The sequence below is a fragment of the Phocoena phocoena genome, chromosome 2 (assembly GCF_963924675.1).
Source record: "Phocoena phocoena chromosome 2, mPhoPho1.1, whole genome shotgun sequence".
NCBI lineage: Eukaryota > Metazoa > Chordata > Mammalia > Artiodactyla > Phocoenidae > Phocoena > Phocoena phocoena.
The window spans coordinates 24,403,077-24,425,342 of NC_089220.1; the positions used below are offsets into that span (position 1 = coordinate 24,403,077).

The 22,266-nt window shown below is 45.8% G+C and overlaps 1 protein-coding gene across 4 annotated transcripts in view; it reads right to left on the bottom strand.

The window, feature by feature from the left end:
- Positions 1 to 22,266, bottom strand: part of NRXN3 (neurexin 3) — a 1,619,945-nt gene that overhangs the window by 1,576,622 nt on the left and 21,057 nt on the right. For all 4 annotated transcript variants that reach the window (XM_065871334.1, XM_065871333.1, XM_065871337.1 and 1 more), the window contains exon 2: positions 8,152 to 8,169. In XM_065871334.1, the coding sequence (XP_065727406.1) occupies positions 8,152 to 8,169 (18 nt within the window). The remainder of the gene's footprint in view (positions 1 to 8,151; positions 8,170 to 22,266) is intronic.

Consider the following 22,266-nt stretch of genomic DNA (forward strand, 5'->3'; position numbering starts at 1 on the left):
CCCTTTCCTTTAAAACACTGGTTTTCAAACTTTGGTCATATCAGAGCACCTGGGGGAAACGTCTTACTTCAATGAGCCTGGATCGCATTCATTAACTCTCCAGGTGATTTTCATGCTCACCAGAATTTGCAAACCACTGCTCTAAACAATCCAAAACCTGGATTCAAATCCCAGCTCTACCTCTTGCTAACTGGGATTTTGAGCATGTTAACTATTCCGTGCCTTTTTCCTGTAAAACAACTGCATCTCACCTGTAAGATATCTTCTCAGGATCACTTCTCACATGACAATCACATGCAAGCACATATGGATACCACTAAGCAGAGTTCACGGCACGTAGGAAGGGCTCAAAAGCTTGTAGTCACTGCTGTTGTTATTCAGGAGACCAGCATATCTAAGCCCTCTCTCCTCCAACCCCCCTCTCATCTCTTGCCAACATCACTTCTCCAGTAAGCTGGCAGCACCGGCAGACCGCCTACCCAGGCGTCCTCAGATGCCTCCCTCCATGGGGAGGCACAGTCAGCTAAGTGGCCCCATAAGGGTACCCACTGTCCTCAACAATCAGCTGTATTCCATCGCCCCACTCCTCCTGAGGCCCAGCCCCGCAAACTGACTAGCGTAGCCCAGGAGCTTTCCAGACCTTCCTAGGCAGGTCTTCGGAATGGGAGGGTCTCCAGTGCTGCCATAAATAGGCTGTATGACTCAGCTGACTTACAGGGAAGTGCTATGGCCTGTTTTCTTTCCTGTACAAAGAAGGAATTAATCTAGAATAGTTCCTCTTTGGTCTCACCAACGGCATCTTGAACAGCACAATCTTTGAATGAAACTTCCCCATACATTGCAGCACATTTAGCATTCGTTGTCCCTTCCTCCTAAATGCCACCAATGCCCCCTCATTATTGGAGCAACAAATACCCATCCTGCACATTTGGCAGGGTCAGGGGTAGGGGCAGTACTATCCCATTGAGACGACAGGATCACTTTCATGGTTTTTCCAGCTCTAACCCTGACCTTGCCCTCCAGAACAGAGAAATAAACTGGGATCGTCACCAGCACCCCGGTGAGTCTGCCTTGCCAAGACAGTAAAGGAGGCGATTTTAAAAGGCTCTAGAAAAAGGCACCAGGGCCTAGTCATCTGCTTCTTTGAGTTACAGCCGAAGCTGGAGGCACGCTGGCAAGCAGCTCCTTACTCACACCTACTCATCGGGAACAGCTACAGGAGCCAAGGGGCTCTTCCCAGGCCCCAGCCGGGCAATTGGCTGGGAGCTGAGCACTGTTAGCCCAGCCAAGGGCCCCTTTCCAATCCAATTACGCGCAGCAGTGGTGGATTTCCCTACAGCCCGCATTCCCCACTGAGCTGAGCCCAAGATGGGCACTGAATAAACACGGGTTCAATTACCTTCTGTCTCAGGGTGAACCCCAACAAAAAAGCAGCCCGTCTTTTAAAGGGGTGTGGGGTAAAACTAAGAACTGAGTCTTGAGCGCTATGCATTCATTGAGCAAGGGTTTACTCTGTGCCTGTGGTGTACTGGCACCGTTCTAGGCTGAGACCATCCGAGTACAGGAGTAGTGTACCTTTGTGGGGTGAACACTCTAGCTGGAACTCCATAGGAGACATCTCCAGGGCCAGACATACCAGGGTCTGCATCCTGCTCCACCACTTTTTACTGGGTGGGACTGATGAGTTAACATCCCTGAGTGTCAGTTTGTTCATGGTGAAATGGGTTTAAAAACAGAATCCAGGGGCTTCCCTGGTGGCACAGTGGTTGAGAGTCTGCCTGCCGATGCGGGGGACACGCGTTCGTGCCCCGGTCCGGGAGGATCCCACATGCCGCGGGGCGGCTGGGCCCGTGAGCCATGGCTGCTGAGCCTGCGCGTCTGGAGCCTGTGCTCCGCAACACGAGAGGCCGCGACAGTGAGAGGCCCGCGTACAGTAAAAAAAAAAAAAAAAAAAAAAAAAAATCTTGATACCTACCATACTTGCTTCTGGCCTTGGGCAAAGGATGCGATGTTCTGGAGACTAAGTTTCTTCATCTGTGAAGGGGTAGGGACCTGGCACATGGTGGATCCTTTACAAATATCAGTCCCCTTTCCGCCCTCTTACTGGGATTTCTTGGCCTCACTTGAGAGCAATGGTGGCCAGGATCTAAGTCTGAGGGACCTCTTTACTGAATGCATAAAGATCAGGAAGGATGGAGAGAGTGTGTGACAAGGAGAAAACAGCAGGTGTGTTTAGAGGTGTCTACAGCTCAGCAGTGGGAGCACCCTCTGAACAGTTAGGGGGACCAAGACACAGGAAAAGAATGTTTTCTTTTGTTTTTAGACCTCTCTGAGCCTAAGTATCTTCATCTGTAAAATAGAAACACATGTGGAAAGGATCAAGCAAGATAACTTAAAATAATAGCTAATTTATACATTGCTTACTATGTGCCAGACACTGTTCTAAAGACTTGACATGGATGAGCTCATTTAATCTTCACAATAGCCCCATGAAGTAGGTACTTATTGTCCCCATTTTACAGATGAGGTAAGTAGGGCCCACAAAGGAAAAGTAAGCTGAACAGTCCGTACTGTTCTGAGATAGAGGCAGGATGTCAACCCAGGCATCTGGCTCCAAGCCTGTGCCCTAACCCAGAGGTGACACACTTTTTCTGTAAAAGGCCAGATGATAAATCTTTTAGGCTTTGCAGGCCATAGTGTCTGTGTTGCAGCTGCTCCAAGCTGCCTTTGCAAAGCAGCCATAAATGATACAGAAATGAACAAGTGTGCCTGTGTTCCAATAAAACTTTGTGAACACTGAAATCTGAATTTCATAAAATTCCTGCATCACTAATTATTCTTCTTTTGATTGCTTTCAACTATTTAAAAAGTGAAAAATCAACCTTAGCTTGAAGGCCGTGTGAAAGCTGGCAGCTACCTTGCCTCACATAGATAGGAAGTGCCTGAACAGAGACCTGCACAGACCAAGTGGTTGCTAAGTGTTCATTCCCTTCCCTTTCCTTAATCTCATTCTTCCTCTTAGCTCCTATCAACCCAGAAAGTGGATATTTCACTCTGTGCCCAGCAGAAGAGATGAGGAACAGGGCTTTAGCAAGGTGGAATGCACCTTCCTCAGTAAACACGGCCCTGTGGGCCCCAAAGAGACAGGGAATTTTGGGTCAGTGTGTCTCCAGCTTTAATGGGCAGACCCCTTGGGCTCTTGGTCTTTGCAGGTTCTGACTCCACAGGTCTGGGGTGATGCCTGAGATCCTGCCTTTCTAACGGGCTCCTGGGCAAGGCTGATGCTGCTAGTTCTGTGGGTCAGATCCCCTCTCCCAGCAGCAAGCTTCAAGAGCAAACCCTCCGTGTCCATAAACACAAGGCAGTGTGTCAGGCACTGCCTCCTGGCTTCGGGTGAAGAACGGTGTCCCTCAGGCTGGACGAGGGACTCCCTGGAGACATAGCAGGGCTCAGGACAAATCAGCAGGTCCCCTCTCCAAGGAGAGCACTGAGATGACTTAAACTGGAGGAGGAAGACAACAAGGGGCAGAGATCAAGAGCAGGCAGAGGGAGGCTCAAGCAAAGGCTGTCAGCTGCTTCTAGCAACCGTGGACCAAGGCCCCCTCTGGGCCCCGGCAGACAGGAGCCCCTCCTCCCACGCCTGCCAGGGTTCCGGTGGACCGAAGCAAGAGGCCTACTTCCTCATCAGGCCTCTGAATAACTAGGGCACTTCCACAAGGTCACAGCTTTTCATTTAAATTCCAGCTCTAATCAGCAGGCAGAGCCTGAGAAATTATCCCTTCCGAGGAGAGAAACTGTTATTGGAGCACCGTAAACAGCACCCCAGCCCACGGCTGGGGAGAGAGTCTCTGGGGGAGAGGTTGAGAGGGGTCTCACAAGCACAGGCCCCAGCCCTGTTCCCTGCCTCTGAGATCCTCCTCTACCCCATCCTCTTCCTCACCTCCAAAGCACTTCCTCTCCCTTTGGCAGAGAGTTCTAGAACACATCGGGGGTGGGGGGGGGGAGACGACTGAGGGCAAACAGTTTGGCAGGGCTGGGACTGCCCACTCCTGCTCCACAGGCAGCCCAAGGGCAGATCCTAATGGCCAGGAGCATGGGATAAGTCATCCCTTCAGGGCCACAAATGGGTTACATGGCCTTGGAGATGCCCCTCCCCTCCCTGGGCCTCCATTTCCTCCTCTGAAAAGTTAAGAGTTACAATCCTTAGACAGGATACCCTTTGAGCTCCAACGTGTCTTGGGACCCTACAGACCCACACTGCCCCTGGTGCTTGTGGCCACACTTTCAGCTCAAGAAGTACTTCTGAGGTCCTACTATGGTGCCATGCACTGTGCAGAGTTGGGAATGCAGACACAGACAAGATGTACCCCTGGCCCACAGCTCTGCCTTGGAAATGCCAGGGTTTTGAAGAAAAAGGCACAGGCTTTGGAGGCACAGCCATCTGCGATCCTGGTTTGCGCTGGCAGCTGGCGACCGTGAACCTCTCTTTTGGAGCGAGGATGACAACGCTTACCTGGAGGGGCTGATGTGAAGATAAGGGAATGCATGGGAGGCATCAGAGCCGAGGGTCTCTCACCTCCTTCAGGCCAGCAGGCCACAAATGCCTCTTGCCACTTTTTTTTTTTTTTTTTTTTGCGGTACGCGGGCCTCTCACTATTGCGGCCTCTGCCGTTGCGGAGCACAGGCTCCGGACGCGCAGGCTCAGCGGCCATGGCTCACGGGCCCAGCCTCTCCACGGCATGTGGGATCTTCCCAGACCGGGGCACGAACCCGTGTCCCCTGCATCGGTAGGCAGACTCTTCAACCACTGTGCCACCAGGGAAGCCCCCTTGCCATTTTATTATCCTGAACCTCCTTCCCAAGGACTAGGAGGACGGGCTGTGGGTTTTCCCACACAGAAGTCCATCGAAATACCGCTTGCCCCTTTTCTCCTACCAGGACACTCTTTCTGAGTCCCCAGCTCATCTCCTGGACCTTGGGAAAGGTGTTGCCTGCCAGGCGCCATCTCCAACTGCATTTTATAGTAGGGTTACTTCTCAGCAATCTCCTCAACATGTAAAATTTATCAATTAATCAATCGTCACTTTATAGTATTCCAGCGGCCCCTGGGTAAATAGTTACATTAGCTCATAAAATCCCCAATTTGTCTTCCTGAGCGGAAGGAAAAAAAAACAACAGAGAACCACTAAAGGCCTCCTGTTTCGGAGCCACAGCACTGCTGGCTCCAGATTGCCTGGCCAGGGGCTCGGAGAACGGGAGGCCGCCCGCTGACCTCAGCCAGGGCCGGGCAGCTCAGGCTGCCTCCTGCTACGGCTGGGGCCACAAGCGAAGTTTCTGGACCTGTGATTTGCTTCAGGCTCAGAACCCACAAAAAAAAAGCAACGGTCAACGGGTGACAAGATTGGCAATCAGCTCTTGACACCTCAAGGGCAGAATGGAGGGTGCAAGGTTCAAAATCAGGCTGCAATCCCCACTTGGTCCTGCTACTCAGGTGCTGGGTGACCTCAGCACAGCACTTAATCTCCTGACCTCAACTTCCTCAACAGAAAAATGGGGCTCAGGCAATGTACCTCAGAGGATTATTAAGAGAACAAAATGAGATAATGGCCATGAAACTGAGATAGTGCAGTGCTGTGCTAGTGATAGTTGCTATTTCTAAGGTAGGGTCACCCCACTGACCTCCATCCCTTTGAAGAGATGCAGGGGAGCCTATGGGTCCTTAGCGTTTCACCCCACCAGGACCAGTAGGGCACCTTTGTGAGAATTAGGAAAAGGTGCCCCCAGGTTAGAGGCCTGCCCCTGGGTGCAGGCGTGGCAAAGCACAGATTGGATTTTGGCCTCCATGCATTCCCTGAGCTGGCAGCCGCTATGCAGGACACAATACACACAAGTCTAAGTGGAGACCCTGGGTCATCTCTGCCGTGAACCAGGAAGAGAAGAGGTTAAGCCAAGTGGCACTTTCACAAACAAAATTTTTGATGTTGGGCTCACTCCCTCACTTGAAGTATCCTAGAAAACATCAGCTTAGCAGAGAGACCTTCCTGGACCACCCTCTTTAAATTAGCAACTTCATTTTTACCTGCTTCACTTTTCTCCACAGCACTTATTACCCACCACCTGACACAACAGACATGTTATTATATACTTACATATATAAGATGTATATATGTTTGTATATATGTGTGTATATTTATCTATATATAGATATATATAAAGATACATATATTCTTTTAGTTCCTTGTCTTCCCCTGTCTATAATAAAAGATCCATGAGGACAGGGGTCGTCTCCTGTTTTGTTCACTGTTTTATCCCTAGTACCTAGAACAGTGCCTGGTACATTGTAGGTTCTCGATAAATAAATATTTGCTGAGTGAGTGACTGAACTAAAATATTATTAAATAGAATAAATTTAATGATATCTTCCTAGAAAATGCTGTCCTGTGCTTTGGTTCAAACACCAGTTTTTTCAAAGGTGCGGGGTAGGCAGAAGAAACAGAGGCAGGGAAACCCTGTGTATTTGGTAGGGATAACAGTATTAGCCTTTTGTGTTGTGTAATATTCCATATAGATCAATGATCAGAAACCCTACTTAAGTCTGGCTGATTCTTTTACATATTCAAAAGCGATAAAGGATAAATTCATTTGGAAGGGGTGCTACTAATAAAGAAAAAGTCACATTACCTCTGCGCAAAAATAAACAATAGTCCCATTAGGAAATACGAGATCTTCAAGTGAAGAAATTCTGGGATGGGACCCAGCATGTTCCAATGCAGTATGCACGGGCTTTGGAGTCTGAAAGCCCCAAGTTCAAATTCCAATGAGCTGACAAGCCCTATGACCTGCACAAACTGCTTAATCTGTAAGGCCCTAAATTTCCTTCACGTTAAAATGTATATAACATCGACATGTACACACTGCTATAGTTAAAATGGATAACCAGCAAGGACCTACTGTATAGCACAGGGAACTCTGCTCAATGCTGTGTGGCAGCCTGGATGGGAGGGGAGTTTGGGGGAGAATGGATACATGTATATTTATGGCTGAGTCCCTTTGCTGTGTACCTGAAACTATCACAACATTGTCAATTGGCTACACTCCAATATAAAATAAAAAGTTTAAATAAACAAAATGTACATAACAATACCTATCCTGTATTGATGCTGTAAGAATTAAATGTTAAAAAGACTAAATAATATGGGAACATATGTATATGTATAAGTGATTCACTTTGTTATAAAGCAGAAACTAACACACCATTGTAAAGCAATTATACCCCAATAAAGATGTTAAAAAAAAAAAAGTAAATAAGAAAATATATGTGAAAATACCTTAGAAAGATGATATCCCCTTCTTATTTGGTAGGGTTACTCTTAACCCAAAGTTCTAGACAGTTTAGAATGGTTTCCAACCATTCTATATCACCTGACACTTCTTATCTATAAATGGTTATTCCTCTCACATGCATCTATGTGTATGTGTGTACACATACATGTGTCTACACACACACATTGCTTACAGTTAGGACTCTGGATGAGTATCTATTTGTCTACTGACAAAAACCATTCCTCTTTCTTTTTCTTTTCTTTCTTTCTTTCTTTCTAACAGTGAACGTGTATTAGTTATTATAAGCATTAGAAAAAAAATATGGCTAATTCCACTGTGGAAAAGTAAAGTCATTTCTTAGAATATAAAGAAAGAAACCTTCTTTTACCCACATCATATTTTCCATGCTAAGTATATCATATCTTCAACTTTCAACCACATGAAGCTATAGAAGATAAGCAGATTTATGAAGACAAGGCAAAAATGCTTATTAAATTGGAGAATACATATTCTAAGAAAATCTCTTAAAAATAGTTTCCAAAATTGCACAATTTCCACTTCTTTTATTCACCCAGAAATATTAATCAGAAGAAAGTAATTGTATAAGCATGGGAACCACATTCCTTTGATTTTAATATGGTTCTTCAAAGCCAATTCAAATCCTTCAATTCAAGGCATTTCTTATAAACCTAAATCAATGAAAATGCAATGTACTTAGATTTTTGTTCTGTTTAGAATCCCTAGGAAAAGGTCTCCCTCAGAGGCAAACCATGCACAGTCTGGCAGAGGGGAAATTTCCACAGCAGCTGTACAAACACAAAGACTCACCTGGACCTTGACTGACATCTGTGGCAGCATTTTCAAAGGGAGGGAAAGGGAGAGGAGAGAAAGAGGGAGAAAAGGGAAGAAGAGTGTTAGCAGCACACACACACAATACACTGTGTCCTTGCATGGCTACCAAGTTCATGCAAGACTCCACATATGCTCAGACTGTGAGCACTTAGTTCTACCGTCACCCAAAAACCACCCATGCAAGCCGAGGGGCCAAGCTCCCTTTTCACTGTGCATGTAGCAAGAGAGGTGAGCTTCACATCTGTCCGGAAAAGACATCATCCTGGAATCAGATAGGGCTCCAAAGAGCTAAGCAGACTGGAATCCTGCAAGAATATTGGTTAAAATATTCTGGTTGATTTCTGCAATCCAACACCCAAGCAAATCCTCCTCCCCTCCAGTTACAGAACACTGGACATGAAGTCAAGCAAGGTTTCCCCACAGAGAGAAAAGATAATAATAAACCATTCCCTTGAGGAACAAAGGAAAAGGCATACGAATTAAGAGCAAGTTGCAGCGTTATTCACTTCATAAGACTGGAGGACACAAGATCACAAAGCATTTATAATTCCCTCCCTCCCCAGTATTCCCAGTGACCATTCTTCATCACAGACAGCAGTGCGTGTGCATGAGATTGTGTGTGAGTAGATCACTTGCCACACAAGTTGAAATTCTGCCTCTCCTAATTTTTCTCCTTGCATTTCACACCATCATTAATGACAGAAATTGCCATTGGAAACCTCTTCTGACAACTGCAAATAAACATCCAGCCTTGGGAAGGTCGACATCTGACTTAATCCAATGAATTTTCAAAAAGTGAAGAACGGTCTGCTCCCCTCATCTCCATGAATACAATCTCCTCCTCCTCCCCTCAAATGTAAAATAGAATTATGCTGGGGAAGCCCAACCAAGAGCAGCCCAAAGCATTGTTAAAATCCCTAGACCTGACCTGGTAGGATATACTACAGCTTAGGAAAAGGAATGGGGTTACTTCACGAAACCACTGGCCATCCAGGCCATCCTGGGTGACTCCCTTAGAATCACTGAATGGTGGGTCTGGGACATCCGTAGACATTATCTAGTTCAATTCTTTTTTGCTAAGATGGAGGATGAATAAAGGTTGAGAGACTTGTCCAAGGTCACACAGCTAGTTGAGGGAAGGGATCCTAGAAAAGACCCTGGATCTCTTGAATCCCACCCAATTCAATGTTCATTCAACCGAAACCCAGGTCCCTCCAGGGCATATGGGACCGGAATTCAGTTTGCAAGCTCAAGTGAGCACCTGAAGCCATGAGGAAGTGGTGAGAGCCTCCCAGTTACCCTATGTGCTTCTAATCTACAGCAATCAGATTTGCAGAGCTCCAGCGAGTTCCTTAGGGCTCTTGCCCCAACAGAATCCAGGCGCTGACTTAACCTGCGGCAACAGCCGGGCATTTCTCCAGCCCACACCCTGCATTCCCTGGAAGCTGTATTTGCTCAATGAGACTTACAGAGAGCTCTGAATCATTCCTCAGCCACACCCACTTCCAGGTTTTCTGGTGAGTTGTTAGATTTAGGGGTGGAGTAGCAGCATGGAGGAAGAAAAGAGGCAAAACAGAAGAGGTGGAAAGGCAAAACACGCTGTGTAAATAACAAAGCAGAGTCATTAACCGTGACTGATGGACTGCCTAGAATAGTGGTCGTAAAAATACCCCTTCATTAAGCAGGGTATCAAACTATTTACACATGGTGGAGTTCAGTGGTGAAAGTGTCAACACTGTTGTTCATAGAAACGCACTCTTCGTGGGCACCAAGACCCAAGGGAGATAGGACACCTTGGAACCCCAAAGTTCTTCTGACACTAAGTTGGGCACTGTATTTACAATCCTAAATTATGGAGACAGATAATCCAGGTTCAAATCCTGACCTGCTTGATGACCTTGAGTTAATCAGTGAATTTGATTGTTTCCTTCAGCTATAAGATGGGAAGATAACACAGCTTCCCTCATGATAGTGTTATGATAATTAAATGAGATTAAATACTTGTAAATCACTTAACTCAGTACAAGGCAAACACTGCATAAACGTTAGCTGCGCTGATTGTTACCATTTTGAATTACCTCGGACAGAATTAACCAAATATGTTGACCAGATGGTTCCCTGAAAACACCAAGAGACCACAGGAAATTTTTTTTTAATTAATTAATTTATTTTTGGCTGCGTTGGGTCTTCGTTGCTGCACGCGGGCTTTCTCTAGTCGCGGCGAGTGGGGGCTACTCTTCGTTGCGGTGCGCGGGCTTCTCGCTGCGGTGGCTTCTCTTGTTGCGCAGCACAAGCTCTAGGCTCGCGGGCTCAGTAGTTGTGGCTCACAGGCTCTAGAGCACAGACTCAGTAGTTGTGGCGCACAGGCTTAGTTGCTCCGCGGCATGTGGGATCTTCCCAGACCAGGGATCGAACCTGTGTCCCCCTGCATTGGCAGGTGGATTCCTAACCACTGCACCACCAGGGAAGTCTGACAACAGGAATTAAGTTGTATTTCGTTTGGTGATTTGGGTTCAACTTTTCTGCTTGTGACGAAGACGTTGCTCCAGCCCTCCCCTCCTTCTGGGTCTCTCTCCTCCCTCCCACTCCTCAGCGAGAATTGGGGCAAAGGGGAGTTCAAAAATTCTAGGTGAGCAGAAGTAGGGGGCAAAAAAATTCCATTCTTATTTCTTTTGTTTTCCCTCCTGAAGCCTTAATACAGCCCAGTTCTAGTCCTGCATATAAAAAATACAGTATCTCCTCTTGCCAAAGAGGGGCAACAGACCACCACGAAAAACCCTCTTTAGCTGAGGTGTCAGTGTCCAAGCTCAGTTCCTGATTGTGGCACCAAACCAGAGGCAGTTCTAAGCATTCATGTCCTGTTCCAATCACCTGTTCCAAGAAGCAGTGAGTGACCTGAATCTCTGCACTCAATTCTGACCAACAGAATGAAATGGCAAAGGCTGGGGTATGGCAGTGGGACAGCAGAATAGGGGGCGATCGGAAGCTCCACAGTACCCATCTGGTATATTGTGCGTCCAGCAGCGTTTCCCCCCTCTTTTTGTATCGAGTCCCAATTGTCTTCTGGGGAATCTCCTTTCCCACCCTTAATCCCTGTGGTTTGGTAAAGATGACCCCCACCCTCACCCTGGCTCCAAGGGTACATATGTCCTGCAGGCCAAGTCATAGGGATTAACGCAGAGAAAGGGGGGTCCACAGCTGGATTACTGGCATTCAGGCTCTGGCTCTTCAGGCTGCATGGACTTTGTGCCAGTCACCTAAGTTTTCTGTGCTTCAGTCTCCTTATCTGTAAAATGGGTGTGTTAATAGTTCCTACCTCCTAGGGTTTTTAGGAGGAGCTCAGAACAGTGCCTAGCATCTAGAAAGCCCTCAGTTAATGTTAGCTGGTAATTTTATTACCTTCATATATGGGAGGGCAAGGGTATTTTTTAGAAAAGCAACCTTTCTTGTGGTTATACAGCAAGGAAGTCTGACTTAGGATGCAGCCGGGGGTTTCTAACTCCATGCCTTGCTGCCTCCCCACTTCCAAGGTGGTCATCCCCAGAGCACTTCAGGCTGTCATTGCTGCTGGTACACAGTCTGGAGTCTGTGTATGAGGCAACAACACTGGGCCCTAGGACGGATCAGAGGAGATATATATATATATATATATATATAGAGAGAGAGAGAGAGAGAGATATACACACACACATATATATATGTGCGTATCAATTTTTTGATAGATAAAAAGTGGGCGCAAATTGCCAACGAAAAGGCAGTTGCCAACCAGATGAGATTGATCCAGGGGAGTTGGCATCCTCTCTGTGCCAACACTTCCTCAGCTCCCCCCTGCTGTTTTATTTTCTCACACTGCTAGGCCTGTAGTTTTCCAGAGCGCCACTGCCTTTAAATCTATATTCTATTTTCTCTCCTAGAAAATAGGTCAGACCCAAGGCAGAGTTCACCAGGTGGGGTCCCAGAAGGTTTGGCTGCATGTCGCCTCCAGGAGCCTGGCTGTACAGCCTGCCCCATGCTCCCCAAAGCTCCTCCAGGACGTGGGGTGGGTGTTTGGAGGTATAAAAGTAGCAAGTGGGGGAATCTTGGACTTCTGCCTCTTGAAATGATCTAGCCCAAGTGAGAGGTGAGGTGGGAGGGCTCCCCGAGTTGAGCCATATTCTGCAACAGCAGCAGATGGAGGGTCCTTTCTTTCCCCCACCTGGTTAGAAGAACCGCATCTCCCCAAATTGCAGGAAATTGTTTCCCTTGAACTTTAAAATAACCACGCTGAGCATACTCACTTGTGGCTGAAATTACTGTTGAATACGCAGTAAGCGTCCGTGGGGCACTGAGTAGAGGTGGGACTGCCCTAATTTACTTCTTCCCTGGTTGTGATGCCAAAGAGAGTGGGTGAAGGGTGGCAGTGGCTTTCAAATCCTTTTCCTCTCTTGTGGCTTTCCCATCCCTGGTTTGAGCATGGCACTCCTAACAGAGGTGGCCCCAGCCTGGATCAGAACTCCTTTTCATCAGGGTCCCACCCCCAACAGTGTCTCAAGCACCTGCCATCCACCGAGGTCAGTGTGAGTGCCAGAGCTTGGAAGACAGGAGAGGGAGGGTGCCAGTTTATATGGGCCAGTCCTCAGCCCTCCTGTCAAACAGCAGAAGGAACTAACACGAATGGAGCAGGTGCTGCCTAGAGCCCGTGCATTTGCTATTCCCCTGCCTGCCAGAACAGTCTTTGTCAGACAGATGTAAGACTGGTCCTCACTTTCTTCAGGTATCCATTCAAATGTTCCTTCTTAGAAAGATTTTTCTCTAACCACCTTCTCTAAAATAGGGACCCTCCTCTACCATTGACCCGGCTTTTCCTTTCTTTATGGCACTAACCACTATCTGACATTATAGGATGGGTCTGTTTTTATTGTTTAAATCTCCCTTGGAATATAAGCTTCATGAGAGCAGTACTACCTGTTTCATTCACTGCTTGTATCCCCAGTGTTTAAGGAGGAGCTGGCCTACAAGATGTGCTCAGCAATATGCATTGAATAGTGACCAGATCATCTCAGTTGATACAACTCACTGATATAGATGTTATTGGTGTCTCCATTTACACATGAGAAAATTGAGGCTCAGAGAAGTTAAGGTCTGTGCCTATGGACAGAAAGGCAGACCTGGGATTGGACTCTGGGTCTGTCTTAATGCCCTTACTCGATCATGAACCCTGTTTTCTTCAGCGTTGGCCTCATTATCAGGTGAGTTGTCTCCATATGGTAACAAAGATGGAATCTGGCAGCTCTAGAGAAAAGAGAGCAGCCTATTTCCTGGTAATTCCAGTAAATTCCCTGGGAAGGCTCTCATTGGTTTGGCTTAGGTCACATGTCTGTTCCAGAGCCAATTACTGTGTCCATCATCACATACCAGAGGATGAATTTGGGGATAAAATGGGGTAATGCCTCTACGTCCCTGGCGCAAAGCAATACTAATCATAATAAAGCTCACATTTATTGAGGATTCTCTGTGTGCTGGGCACTGGCCTAAGTGCTTAATATACATCTTCTCATTTAATTCTCACCACAACCCTAACAGGTAGGAACATTATTCATCCCATTTTACAGATAATGAAGTTAAGACCCAGTGAAGAGGCTCTGTCATTACTAACACATCTTATATTCAGCGTAGCACATCAGATAAGGGTCAACCTATATTTCTGAATAAAAGAGTAAACCAGGATAGGCACCATCTGACCCATCAAGCTATAAATTAGGGATACGAATACTGGGCATCTCGTAGGAGTGAGAAAAAGGCATAGCCCAGGCAGAAGGAGGCGGCCAAATGCAGTGTGACCATAAGTCTGGACAACTGGAGTTCCTGCCTGGGCTGTACACTTTAGAGAAGCCTGCTCTGGCCCTTCTGAAGCCACATCCCACCACATGAACTGAGCAGTCCACAGGGCCAGCTGGATTTTCCCACCCAGCACCAGCAACACCTGCCACTAACCCCGAGGACACTCAGGTACTCTGAATTCCTTGCCCAAACTGCCCCAAATCCATGTGGGCCTCTTCCCTGTGTCCCTTCTCCCCAAAGCAGACCGACCCACTGATGTGTGTACTCTTGTGTCAAGAAATGGCCAAAGGGAAGCTATTTGCAGGAGCTGCTGACTTCTCCAAGCTGGGGCACCCACAAAAATGTGCACAAGGATATCTGTGGTGCTGCAACTGGAGAGAAGGGAGGCTGACCCCTAGCCTCCATGTGTATTCTTATCCCAGGCCCACAAACATCGGGCAGGTTTTCAACTCAGGATTACACCTGACTTAACATTAGGAGAAAAAAAATTAAAAAGGCAAAGACTGCATCTCCCCAACAGTCTATCCTTTCTTGTCCCTGAAGAAAATGAGCATAAGATTCTTCCTTCTACTTCAGGAACAAATATACAGAAACAGTATTTTTTTTTTTTAGTTGAGAGCTAAAGCAAACTTCCAGCAGCAAAGAGGCTGGGTTTCCTGCATTCTGGGGCTTTTTCTGGCTCTCAGTATCTGAGCTCTTCAAACACAGGAAGAGCTGTCTTTCCACAAAAGGCCAGGTGGTGTTAGCTTCATCCCCGACACAGAGCCCATTTATCCGCCTTTGTAGAAGACTGAGCCCTCCCAAGCCCTGGTGCTGTTTGCTTTTGTTCTTTGATGCTAATAACTCCAGATTGCAAGATGGAGCGGAGGGGTAGCTGCTGTGTCAGGTGCCAGGCTGCCTGGGAAGGCAGCGGCGGGGAGAGGGGCAGGATGAAAAACAGGAAGGAACGAGGATGGCACTCCTGTGGGCCAGGTCTCCGCTGCTCCCGAACACTTTAGGGGCTACAACACACTTGTAGTGGCTGTGGCTTGAGGAGCCTGAGCTTGACTGACAGTTGGGAGAAGAGGGAATCTACTTGTTACAGATACAGTCAGAGATCAGTGCAGACAGTGGGCTTTGTTCTTCGTGATTTTTTTTTTTTTTTTTAATTCTTTAGAGGTTCTGAGCACAGACGGTGGGTAAAGCAATCTGGGCTTTAAATCCTGTCTTCGCTATTTGTTATTAAAAATATTTTTGTTCAGTTTCTTACTTTACCTTCCTCTTCAGCCGCATGGGAATAATGGCAGTGGAGTCAATTCAGCTAGAAGCACCCACGCATCCCTAAAACTCAATGTGCTATGCAAAATCCCGTAGTAGAAACCACAGGGGTTACAGGGAAAATAGGATTGGGGCACAGTACCCCAAAACTTCATCAGTGACACATAATGAAAGATAGGAACCCGTTTTACACGTGTTAATGGTTGAGGAATGCATAAATGATACAGTAAGTATAGCACTTGAAAAAGACCTGAAGTTGCTTGTGGAAGTGGGAAACTTGCAAGTTGCTTTGAAGTAATGAAAGAAGGGTCATCTGAAATTGGACCGGAAGTTATAACACCAGATGCTGATAGGTGTGGCTCATAACATGCCTGGTAACTGAAGTAGCTGGCACGTGTTCAGGTGTGTGCGCTTTGTGCATTCCTACACAGTTTGGTTTATCTGGCTGCAGTTTTCTGCCTTCACCTAGAGCTTCTCATGGGCAAAATCACACACAATCAAAAGCAAAATTATTATGCTCAAATTGTTCCCTAATATATCAATAGCATTGGAACAAATTTGCATTTTCGAAACAAGCATTATAGCAGAACTGACTGTACCTAATTGAAATGACTGCTATGAGGACCAAATGAGATGATTCATACAAAGTGCTTGGTACAACGCCAGGCACAGGGTAAATATTCAATAAACACTTACTGAAACTGTTATTATTAATGTTTCTTCTGGCTTGTTGACACCTCCCTTGTAAACGGAAAGTACCCAGTTGAGCCTTCTATCCAGCCTTGCAAACAAAAGGCATCTCTAGCTAACTGCTACTCCCCACCTTAGGCCATGAGGCTGGCACCTGCAGTAGGCCCCACCTAACAAGACAAGGGTTTTAGAAAAGTCCTCAGAGCGGACGGACACTGCCGGAGACAGGCTCCAAGTGCCAACTTCTTAGGTAAAGAAATGGGTGTTGGCCTCCCCAAATGAGCATGACCCACAGGGAGAAAAGTACACACCTGCACCTCAGAGAACACCAGGAAATCAAAGGAGAAACTGACCCACATGAGAGGATGCCCCATCATCTGGTAGGATAAGAGAGGAGTGCATCACAGGAGGGGAAAGAAATCAGTCAATCCTCAAATTAGGAAAACAGCCTAGATGCAGACATTTTCAATCTCCCTGTCTCCTGCAGAGAGCGCAGGGGTTAAGAGGCAGGAAGAGCTGAGTGAAAATCCTGGCTCTTCCACACAATATGTATATGAGCTCATGCATGTTAACTAACCTGAGACTCAACTTCCCCACCTGTAAAATGGGGACAATCTACTTATCTTCCGTTCTGCAAGATGAAAAGAGTTCATGGGGACTGATGTTAGGGTTATAAGGAGCTAATGTATGCAAAAGCACTGAGAGGGTGTCTGGCACTGAGGGAGTGCTAATCGAGGCTGGTGAATCATAATTATTACATTTCCTCACCTGAGCGATTTCCATGAGACAGAGTTTTTGCCCTCTTTCCAAGAACTCCTCGCTCTCTGGAAAGACTAACTCCTCAGGGCTTATGCCAATTAGAAGAACGATCTGGAAGAAGCAAGGGTTTCAGTGGAGGTGAGTTCTGCAAATTCTGCAGTTCAGTACTAAGAGCCTTGGAAGAGGAGGCTTATGTCTGCTCCTCTGTAGGGGGCGCTGTCGTAGAATGTGGGAAACAGCGCCACGCTTAGAATCAGAAGCCCTGGGGTTTTTGTTTTGTTTTCCTAAAATTTTTATTGTGGTAAAATACACATAACATAAAAGTTACCATCTTAGCCATTTTTAAGTGCACAGTTCGGTGGCATAAAGTACATTCCTAATGTGGTGCAACCATCACCCATTTCCAGAACTCTTTTCTTCTTGCAGAACTGAAAGTCTTGTACCTATTAAACAACAGCTATCTATATCTTCTACACCCAGCCACTGGCAACCGCCCTTCCACTTTCTGTCTTTAGCAATTTAACTACTCTAGGAACCTCACATGAGTGGAACCATAGAGCATTTGTCCTTTTGTCACCGGCTTATTTCACTTAGCACATCTATGTTGTGGCATGTGTCAGAATTTCTTTCCTTTTAAAGGCTGAATAATACTCCATTGTTTGTATACTGTAGTTTCCCCCTTATCCATGGGGACTACATTCAAGACCCACCAGGGGACGCTTGAAACTGCAAATAGCACTGAGCACTATATATACTATGTTTTTTCCTATACATATATACCTATGATAAGTTTAATTTATAAATTATCCAGCTGTTTAAGCCTTGCAAACAAAAGGCATCTTTGGCTAACTGCTAACTCCCCACCTTAAGCCATGAGGCCGGCCCCCACCTAACAAGACAAGGGTTTTAGAAAAGTCCTCACAGCAGATGGACACTGTAAGAGAGTAACAATAATAACTAGTAATAAAATAGAACAATTATATTGTGATAAAGTTATCTGAATGTGATGTCTCTCTCTTTCTCCCCAAATCTTACTGTACTGTACTCACCCTTCTCGTGATGATGTGAGATGATGAGCTGAAGTGAGGTGAACGATGTAGGCATTGTGATGTAGCATTTAGCTACTAATGACCCTCTGATGATAGGGCAGAAGAAAGATGATCTACTTCGGGTGATCCTGGAGCATTGGTGATGTCAATGGTTGGACGTCAGGATCAGATGATGTTGATGGGTGGGGATCCCGAGTGGGACAGAGCAGGATGGCACAAGATCTCATCATGCTACTCAGAAATGCACACAATTTAAAACTTATGAAATTGCTCATTTCCTGAATTTTCCTTTTTTTTTTTGGACCATGGTTGACTGTGGGCAATTAAAACCATGGAAAACAAAACTGCAGATAAGAGGGGACTACTGTACACCACATTTTGCTTAGAGAAGCCCTGGTTTTGAGCCCTGACTTCCCAGCCTACTACCGGCTCTCTGACCTTCGGCAACTCACACAGCCTCTCTAAGCCTCAGCTTTCCCACCCATAACTAGCAGGAATAATGACTCCAATTACATGACCAGGTTGCAGTGAGGTTGAAATGAGACTGTAAATGTGGAAGCATTCTGTAAACAATAAAGTGCTATGTCATTCCTGTATTCACTCCAGAAATATTAATCAAGCGGTAATTCCTTACTGGCCCCTATGCTAGATCCTGGTATGAAAAACATTAAGTAGAGCCCCTATTCACAATGCTATTACAACAGAAATTTTAAAAGAAGAGAAATACAGGGATCACAGTTCATTATAATCCCTGCTATTTACTGAAGGCCTCCTATGTGTCAGGTACCTGTGGCAGTGTCGGATGTATATGACCTCATTTAATCCTGATGTAGACCCACTTAACAGACGAGGAAACCAAGGCTCAGAGAAGTTAATATCCCCAAGTCCACTTAACTCATAAGTAGTAGCGATGATTTGAACTCAGATTTCTCTGAATCCAAAGCCCTTTTCCTTCCCACAGCACCACCCATCCTTCCCTGATTATTTCTTCCTTCTCTGGTCTAACCACCCAAATCTATCACCCTATGTGACATGGGGGCAAATTTCAAGAAATTGGTGTGGAAAACTGATGGAAACTGTTGAGTGTCCACAATATCTCCTGCTGGGCAGGATCTCCAGATCCATATTTCAGAGAAAGAATTATAAACTGGGGCAACATACCCCAAACTGAATTCCATAAAAATACAACACCCAGCAAGATGTGAACAGGAGTTGCTTGCCAAAAAAAAAAAAAAAAAAAAAGTGTGGTCAAATACATTTAGAAAACAGTGAGCTAAAGCAAGGTAATCAAGTATCTCTATGGCAAGACTTCAGAAAGCCACACCTACACTAAGGTACATTGTGAAGTCCAAGAGGGGATATAGTCTGCAGTTTTCCCAATGTTTTTGGAACACTGGACACTTTTTCCTCTGTAAAACACCTAGTAACATCTCACAGAACACAGTTTGAGAAAGGCTGGCTTTGAGGCTCTCAGAACAGCTGGGAAGCCTTTCAATTTATCACAAGCCTTTATCCTCACCCTTTTAGTTCCCATAGTGAGACTTTGTATCTGGTTCAGTTTGAAATAGCTAACATTTATCGACCACTTAACTACATGCCAGACACAGACTTAGGTGCTAGAGACTCAAAATAACTGCTGGGGATGCAGTTATAGTAAATCTAATAACCAAGAGAGTGTATAAACATGATAGGGCGGCCATATACAGCCATCTAGTATCACACTTCGCATTAATGGGGGATTTGGGGTTGACAGAGACTGCTTCAAAGTCTTTTGCTGGAGAAACCTTGCAGTGGTCCCCAGAGGATAAACAGCAACAATTAAGTGGAGAGAAATCTTGTAAGAACATTTTACCAAAACAGGCCAGTGGTCAGATTGACATCCCTGAGGGATGGGCTCCCTGCAAGGCATGTAGTGCACGAAAAAGACCATAAGCATTGAGCTTCAATCCCAACTTTGTTATCTATTACGTGACCTTGGATAAGTTATTTAAACTTCATGTGTGAGATGGGAATCATTACATCAATTTGAGTTGTCAAGAAGATCAAAAGAGGCAATTGTATATACAATGCCTAATGACCTGCCCGGCACCATGCTTAGTTCCATTTTTTTTGATTGGTAACATCCCGGAGTAATGTGTTAAGAAAGAGTCTGAGGCTGCATATGAGCTTAGAAAGAAAAGAGGGTCATGATTGATTTGCAGTTTCTGCCAGGGGCTTGAAAAGGAGGGCGTCATATATTGGCTCAAGTTAGCTGGAGAGTTTCAACAGAGTGCTTTCCCAAGGGTCCTTGCCCTGAGAAAAGGAGTTTCTAATGACCTGGGGAACCTCAGAAGAAAGCAAGTAGCCCTAACAGAGGCCTTCTCACTACTAGCACCTGTCAGCATTTCTGCTTTCCTTTATACCCTTCCCTTTCTTTAATTTTCAGGAAATGAACAAGGTTGATTTCTTGTCTTTGCAAAGCAAGGGTGTGTTGTGATGTGAAATTAGTACAGTATTTGCTCTGAACCTAAAATAATTTTTTTTTGAGCCTGAGAACCATGCATGTAGCCTAATTAGTACCAGTCCTGTTTTAAAAGGTTCAACAAGATTCTGCAGACCCTACTAGAGGGAGCTCAGAAACCCAGGCAAGGAGGCATTCCACCGCCAGGAACTGCAGAGATCAAGCAGGCAGAGGGGGAGCCCCTAGAAGGAAATTTACATTTTACATATTGATAATATGCTTTTTGAGTTATAATTAATATTAATCGCTATTTTTATCTTGTAACGTCTGTGGTCATTTAAAAACAATAAAAACATTAAAATTTGATTGTTCCAGAGAGAACAGAGTAGACACATTGAATTTTAGAAGTGGAAGAGTGCTGGTATGTCAAGCAGATCCATCTCTTTTGGTTTACCAGTTCATTCCATCGACGTGTACTCGCTGCATATATCCATGGCCAAGGGACTGTGCTAGGCACTGGGGTGATGGCTAGTGAACAAAACAGACACAGGCCTTGCACTCTTGGAACTTAAAGTCTAGGTGGGGAGATGGGCCACAAATAACCAGACAGACATTTAGCTATTTAATTATGATCAGTGGCATAAGGTTGTACAGGATCCTTTGATGCTCAGATGAGAGAGACAGACCGAAGACAGGGGAATTGACATGTCCACCCAGCTGGACAATGTTGAAGCTGAAACCAGAATTCACGTCATCTGCATCCCAGTTCACAGTTGTTCGCACTGTGCCACAGCTGGGGGACCAGTGCCCTGAGAGGGGTTTGGGAGAAGAATCCAGTACTAAGAGTATGGTGGTGGCAGCTGGGACAGAGAAGCAAGTGGCCAAATATGTGCAGCTTTCACAGAACAAGAGTGTGAGCCTGGAGATTTCAGTGTCTTCTCAGACACTCACTCATGCATCGCAGCAGTGGAAAATGGTTTCAGCTACCCTCCCGTGGGGGCCTGAACGCTAGAGCCTTCAACAATCAGGACAACAAAGAGGAGAGAGGAAAGCCTCCCCCCAAAACCAATTAGAGAGGACAGAGAATGGGAAGTGTAGACCCACCACACAGACTGAGCTCTAAGCTATCTGCGGTACTTTGCTTGGGCATTAATCACACAAATCCCTTATAAATCTAGGGCCGTTATTAGACAACACTAATATCCCCCTTCGAGTAATCCAGACAAATACGTTGAGAGAAGGGGGAGCCCCAAGTGGCTGGAAAACAGCTTTCATGTTTGCACACATCCCCCAGCCCCCCACCCCCAGAGGTCTGCTCCCAATAGCACCTCTGGCTTCTGCCCCAATAGCTTCAGGCAAGGGGAGTGAACTGAAGGTCTGGATCCCTCCTCTCCCCAACTCTGCCACTGACCTAATTCTCCACAAGGGAGGATTTTTCCTTTTTGGTCCTGCTTGTTTGTAAATCACACACAGCTTAAGGGGGGCCTAGCTAGGAAGCAGGGAGAAGTGAAGACGCTTCGAACAGTGGCCCCGGCTGCTATTTCTTAGGGAGGTGGACCACTGGGAATTCTGTTAAGCTCAGAAGAGGGGTCGGGAGGTGGAGGGTAGAAGAAGGAAGGCCCACCATCAACATCATCCCAATTTTACAATCTTACTTTGCCCTTTACTGAACTAGAGATGCTTTATATTCTAAAATGACCCAACAGAACTCTGCCACGAGCCTTATGTACGACTTTGGGTAGGTTTCTTAATTCGTCTAGGTCACTGGTCTCTATAAATGACACAGAGTATTTTGACCCTGATGTTATGACCCCTCAAGTATGTTTTGGAACTGCTTTAAAAAAAATTAAAAAACTGTCAGGAAAGAGACTGATTTTAGTTGTAGGAAGAAGATATGGTTCTATGAACTGCAAAAATTGACCTGGAAAAAAATTAGCCCTGTCAGAAAAAATCAACACAAAATGGAACTGACAGTGGCTAAAAATGCACATGGTAAAACGTCATTGACTGAAAAACTGAAGGAAGAAACAAACATTCTTGACAAAATTTAGACTAGCGAATCTGACGTGAGAAAAT